The sequence below is a fragment of the Garra rufa genome, chromosome 20 (genome assembly GCF_049309525.1).
Source record: "Garra rufa chromosome 20, GarRuf1.0, whole genome shotgun sequence".
NCBI classification, from domain to species: domain Eukaryota; kingdom Metazoa; phylum Chordata; class Actinopteri; order Cypriniformes; family Cyprinidae; genus Garra; species Garra rufa.
This window is the reverse complement of record NC_133380.1, coordinates 10,936,328-10,943,099: the sequence shown is the minus strand read 5'-3', so window position 1 is coordinate 10,943,099 and position 6,772 is coordinate 10,936,328. Positions and strand designations below refer to the sequence as shown.

The following is a 6,772-nucleotide window of genomic DNA, read 5'->3' as shown; positions in this document are numbered from 1 at the left end:
TTGCTCTTCCTAAACTGATGTTGTGTGATGGATCAGTGCTCTTTTGGGTTGTGACAGTGGAGTCACTGAGCCCAACCCCTCAACATCAGCACCAATAACAGCACACATCACACTTTAAAGCTTTTTTTATGTATGTAAAGCCATTTAAAACCACTATGTGTTAAGGCAGTGCTAAGAAGCACTTTGATGGTTCATAAAACAGCAGAAGACTTGCCTTGTGGGCAGAGTTTGTATTTTTGTGACAAAAGTGCTATTCAGAAGCATTTTGGAACTTTTATTATCGTGAGACTCTAAAACAAAAAATAAAACAGATTTTATGTAACTATAACATCACATTTTCATACTATTATATTAAGGTTTTTTTTATTTGGTAATGTAAGTGTCAGTGAGTGTTTCTCAGGGTGGCTTTTTAATAAAAAGCTATTGAAAATGTAACCCACTAAGTAAAAAAGAAAAAAAAAAATTGTCTTACCCTACATAGTGTGCTGCTGGGGCGAAAACTGAGTAAAAACAAGAACAATTATGAAAGACAAAACACCAAAAATGTAAAACATAACATTCAAAAATCAAATCTATGTACATGCACAATTTTTTTTTTTACATTTTTACACTTACAATTTTTTTTACACAGTATTATATTAGTTATATTAAGTTTTTTTTATATTGGGAGAGTTAATTTGGTAGTGTTTCAGTGAATGTTTCTCAGGGTGGCTATTTAAAAAAAAGCTATTGGAAAAATAAAATAAAATAAAATAAAATAAAATAAAGGGCTGCTGGGGCTTCCTGTCAAAACACCAAACATATAAAACATAACATTTAAAAATAAAACTATTGTTTTTCCACATTTATAAAATAAAATAAAATAAAATAGTGGGCTGCTGGGGCTTCTTGTCACATTTAGGCTAAATTAAAATTGCAATAACTTTAAAACAAGAAAAAATATGAAAGACAAAACACCAAACATGTAAAACATAACATTTAAAAATAAAACTATTGTTTTTCAACATTTATAAATTAAAATAAAATAAAATAAATAGTGATTGTCTTATACCTACATACTGTGCTGCTGTAAAATAAAATAAAATAAAAACACATTTGTCTTACCCTACATAGTATGCTGCTGGGGCTTCTTGTCACACTTGGGCTAAGTTAAAATTACAGTAAGTTAAAAAAAAAAAACTAAAAAATACAAAACACCAAAAATGTAAAACATAACATAAAAAAAATCTAACCAGTTTTGCCACGTTTTTTTTTTTTAAATATAACACATCATTTTTATGTGTATTCTTTTTTTAAATATTTGGATAATTAATTGGTGGTGTAAGTCTCAAGGAATGTTTCTCAGGGTGGCTTTTTAATAAAAACAAAATTGAAATTTTTACCAATAAAACAAAACAAAATAATAATATCTTCTTGTCACACTTGGGCTAAGTTAAAATTACAATAAGTTAAAAACAAGAAAACTTAAGAAGGACAGAACAAAAACAAGAAATGTAAAACATAGTGTTTAAAAACATAACATTTAAAAATCAAATCATTATTTTATCACATTTTATGTAAACATAACATCAAATTTTTACATTTCCATAGTATTATATATATATATTTTAACAATGGGATAGTTTGGTAGTGCATATCTCAGAGAATGTTTCTCAGGGTGGCTTTTTAATAAAAAGCTACTGAAAATGTAACCCAAATGAACTGAAAATAAGATCAAATAAACATACATTTGTCTTAGCCTACATAGTGTGCTGCTGGGGCTTCTTGTCACTCTTGGGCCAAGTTAAAATTACAGCAAGTTAAAAACAATATAAGAAAAGAAAGACGGAGAAAAAAAAAAAACATTGTTTTGCCAAACAAGTTAAAAAATTAATCATAACATTTAACGCAAGTAACAACTTGCCTTAACCTTTATGAAAAACCACAAATTAAATCTAGCTTTTATAACATAGTTGACCTTTACTTTCATGTATACCAATGTAGTTTTATTGTCAACAGTTATTACAAAATATTATATTAGAAATTGGTTTGGACAGAAAATTTCACGCAAAATAATAATAAAAAAAAAATGTACATAATTGATCTTTTGACAAAAACCTTCTACCTTCTACATATTACATTATCTTATATTAATACATTATCGATAATTACATATCAGAGAAATGCCAGAAAAAGATATACTATGGAAATGTAAAAATTGTGTTTTTGTTCTGTCCTTTATAAGTGTTGTTGTTTTTAATTGTAATTTTAACTTAGCCCAAGTGTGACAAGAAGATCTAAAACAATGCCAATAGTTGCCTAATAATCATTAACAAAAAAAAAAAAAAAAAACTGTTCAGTACTTGAACATAAATGAAAATCTGTATCTAAACAATTTGCATACATTCGTCACACCATTTTGGGTTCCCCAAAGATTCATTTTTGTGTGTGTGTGAATATTTTAATAATCTGAAGAACATTTTTTAATAAACATTTTCATAAATGTTAAAGGTTCAGTTTCAACTAAGAAGCTTTATTATTTTTTTATAGATTACATATTGCTGACTCTGAATGATGTGTATCCATTTTAAAAAACAAAAACATTTTTGCACATCTACTGAAAAATAGGAAGTCCTGCATTATGCACAGACTCGTGTTAGATGTCAAAGCATCATGTTTAGTAAATGTGATAAAAGTGAGAGATATTCTATTTTTTTAAGAAGTCATATGTTGTAATAACTAAAAATAACTAAATAACTAAATATATGGAGTGAAGATGTTCAAGTTTGTTTGGAAACAGCTCCGCTCTGTGGCTATTACAGTAACTGTATTTGAAGCCATTGTGGAATCAAAAGCAGAGACAAACAGATGTGTTAATGCAAGATTTATTTACTCATGCAAATGCAAATGTTAGAGCACAAACAAATGAACAATGCAATAAATAAGGGCAGACTTTTTTTTTAGAGTTCTAATCTATTAATTTAATTAACAGAAGCTGCAAAACTTGACAGCAGCGATGCATGGCTCTTCAATAATACAAAATGACTAACAGAACAAATTACAAAACTTCCATAGAGACTCATTTGCAGGACTCCTTAATAATCTGGTTCTGATTCTTCACCAGCGTGGCTAACATAGACATGAAGTTGGGCTTCTGCACGGCAGGTTTTGTAACACCAGAGGCAGAGACTTTCTTCTGGTTCCCTCGTTTAATCTTGGGCTTCACGCTGAACAGATCTGTGGGCGTCCTGAACCCATCCGAATCCTCAGAAATCTCTTCCTGCTGCTCTTTCTGGAAACCATTCTGGGCTTTGCGAATCTCTCTGTGCTTGTGCTTCTGCCGAGGGCTTTTCCTCTGCTCCGCAGTTTCCACAGCAACAGTTTCAGGCGTGTCATCAAACTTCAACACCCGCCGCGTTCCGTCTACGCCATCAGACACTTCCTGCTTGTTCAATTTGCCCCGGACATTAGTCGGCTTCTGTTTGCTGGAGGCATCTGAGTTCTGTTTCAAATCTGCATTTGATCTTGAAATCTTCTCATCTACAAGCGGTTTGACCTCCTGCATCACACTGACGCTAAGGTCGAGTGGAGAAAGCTGCTGAGATAATGCGTTGTTAAATGAAGGCTTCCTTTTCACCGAAGATTTCCAGCCAGCAAGGGGCGGCCAGACCATAGATCGTGGCCTCTTGCGATGCCGTGACTTTGCTTTGGTAATGGACAGGTTGGTCTGAATGGAGAGCAGATACTTGCAGCGACGTAAATTCCTAAATATATGCATACAACAATTATCTTACTAAATATATATACACACATAATACTGGAGTATTTATCATCTTACTTTAAATTTTAAAATTGTAAGATGCTACTACAAAAAGTTATTTGCCATGTTACACTACCAGTCAAAAGTTTTTGAACAGTAATTTGATCCAAAATACAGCAAAAGCAGTAATGTTGTGAAATACTTTTGTGAACTATTTAAAATAACTGCTTTCTATCTGAAGATATTTTAAAATGTAATTTGTTCCTGTGATCAAAGTTAAATTTTCAGCATCATTACTCCAGTCTTCATTGTCACATGTTCCTTCAGAAATCATCCAAATATGCTGATTCATATTATTATTAATATTTAAAAGAGTTGAGAATACTTTTTTCAGGATTCTTTGAAAAACAAAAATGAGATCGGTTTTCAACCCCAAATCATTATTGAGTTAATTCTGATAATGAATATAATATTGACTCACCTCTGCTGAAAAACATGAGGTCTGGAACAGTTTGCTTGAGTTCTGTTGACGACTGCACAATCTGAGTCTCCTGCTAAGAGCTTCCTGATCCGACTCAGACTTGTCCACAATAACCTGAAGATCAACATTCACACAATTCACATTCAACTCAATTAACATATTAATAGTAAAGCAGTAATTCACTGCTGGCAAGATGGATTTTAAAATAAAACTCGGCTGCAGTAAAAAGACTTTTTTAAACCTCATGTTGTTATGCAGTCATTTTGAGCCTGAAAACACCACTGTTATTGCACTGAACAAAAACCTACTGACTTTGCTGATAACTGATCATTTTTGTTATACTTGTGATATTCATTGTCAAAAATAAACACAAATTAGTCATACATTTTTTCGTTATGCTATATTATTAACAAGTAGTGGATTCAATCTTGTTTTCTTTTAATTATCATAGTTATTTATTTCTTTTTTAAGCCTCAGTTTTTAGTGAACACAGCCAAAATGATCCACAAATGTTTTTTTTTAAAGAGGTGCATAATGAGGCCTAATCAATTCCAAAAAGAACCTTATTTTTCAGTGCGGAAGTAAGCTATTTTCTGATAATGTGTGATACTTCCAGTTCATTATCCGCTATAGGGAAATAACGAGAAGAATAACAACATGCAGTAAATGGCAAAACAGTTTGCACTACAAACCATTGTGTTAATAATTAAGATAATACATTAAAATAACATGGTAAGACACACCAATGTGCAATATCAACAGCTAATAATAGCCGGACACGGATGAGACTGGAAGCCAGACACATTAAATGTACAAGTGGTGGATAATAAATATAGCTCTACTGTTAGTGTAAGTCAATGCTATGTTAATGTAGAACATAACATACCCCTTCTCTCGATGACGGCGTCTCTGAGGGTGCCACTTCTTAAGCAGAACCCACACATCACAAGATAAAGATGCTGGATCTAATATGCGAAGAAAAAACATTTCGGTAACACAATCTCTTAGAATCTCATTTCTATAAAGAGCACATCTGAAATATTTACTTGTATCTCTGCTTGTCTTTATCTGGGATGGCTGTTTTATCATCTTGTTGAAAAGTCTTTCGCATTCTCTGCATCTTACAGTATCAACAGGACGACAGGGCGAGCTGGGACCCGATTCCACTGTGAGATCGATACTGGATTCGTCCACAACACACTCCAGTTCTCCTCGAGACTCAATCTCGGTCTCAATCTCAGGGGTATTAGCCCTCAACCTGAGTTTCTCTAGAGTGTCCTCAGCCTTCGCACCTGGAGCCAAGGATATCTTCTGAACCGCTTCTTGTTGTGGTTCCACAACAGAAATCGGCCTCTCATCTTGTGTTCTCACTCGACGTGATGCACCAGCTCTACTCTTCCTTACTAGCCGCTTCATTTCTTGAATAACAGACACATGTTCTTTTATTTCTTGCACACTGTCTGACTGGCTTGAGTCGGTGTCACTTAACACCACAGAGATGTTCTGGGAGTCTTTCACATCATGTTTTTGCTGTTGAAGCCGTCGGCTTCGCAGGACTGTGTTGCGCCGGAGTTTCATGGAGACAGATTTGGTAGTAACCTCACTGAAAACCAAGACATTCACCTGTGATGAAGAATTAGACAAATTAAACAATTTATCAAACAGTATCATATATAACGTTGAGTTACTAAGCAAAAGACCTCTTCCAGGTAATGTTTTTTGACTTATTAGAGTGATTTCTACCTCACTGTAGCATCCTGACTCTTGCCTCGGAGGAAAGTTAGTGAGGTAGTGGTAATACTCCCTGAAAACAATAGCCATCAATGACTAACTCGCAGTTTGACTAACTAGTCACCAAAGTTATGGACACAACTAACATAGCACCATCTGATTCACTAATGCACAATAATTACTTCTTGGGAAGCAGCTTACCACTGCTTTACTGTGGTAAATACAGTAAACTTGGAGGTCTTCAGCTCTCTCTTAAAGAACTAACGTTATTCATTCAAATACTTCATTTAAGTAATAAATGTACGTGTAATCGCTTAATAAACCACTTAATCACCTCACAAACAGCATATACTCGTTGTTTAACTCGAAATAGTTTATTTGTAACGGTACTTTGCTCGTTTTGTTTTGTTTGACTGTCTTGTGAAGTAACATATTTGTCTTACTCTGTCTCGAAATGTCGACAGTCTGTTTGTTCCAAGAATATGTCTCGCATGTCCATCGCTTCAAAACGGAGTTTGAAGCGGATCAATCCGAAACCAAACGCAGTTTTCTGTTTACCTGAGGATTGCTAAATCTATTCGCGCGCGATCACGTTTAAGCCAGCCAGCCTGAGCCTCCTCCTGTCAACCGGAAACTGTTGTTCAACGAGAGCAGCCATAGGGGGTGCTGCAGGCTACTTTTAAATTATGTTGGGCTTGAAAAAGCCAACATACCGATATGACATTCGATTTAAATTGTGAATTCTTACAGAAATTCCTTACTCTAACTCTTCCTACACTCTTAAAAATAAATGTGCTTAAAAGGTTCTTCACAGTGATGCC

The 6,772-nt window shown here is 33.9% G+C and overlaps 1 protein-coding gene across 1 annotated transcript; it reads right to left on the bottom strand.

The window, feature by feature from the left end:
• Positions 1 to 2,848: 2,848 nt before the first annotated feature.
• LOC141294170 (uncharacterized) lies at positions 2,849 to 6,559 on the bottom strand. Its single transcript, XM_073826260.1, has 5 exons — positions 6,395 to 6,559; positions 5,267 to 5,843; positions 5,107 to 5,185; positions 4,221 to 4,334; positions 2,849 to 3,743 (listed from the first exon to the last, which is right to left on the bottom strand). Exons 2-5 carry the CDS (start codon positions 5,796 to 5,798, stop codon positions 3,059 to 3,061), a joined length of 1,410 nt encoding a protein of 469 aa, XP_073682361.1. The 5' UTR covers positions 5,799 to 5,843; positions 6,395 to 6,559; the 3' UTR covers positions 2,849 to 3,058.
• Between the last annotated feature and the right edge of the window lie 213 nt (positions 6,560 to 6,772).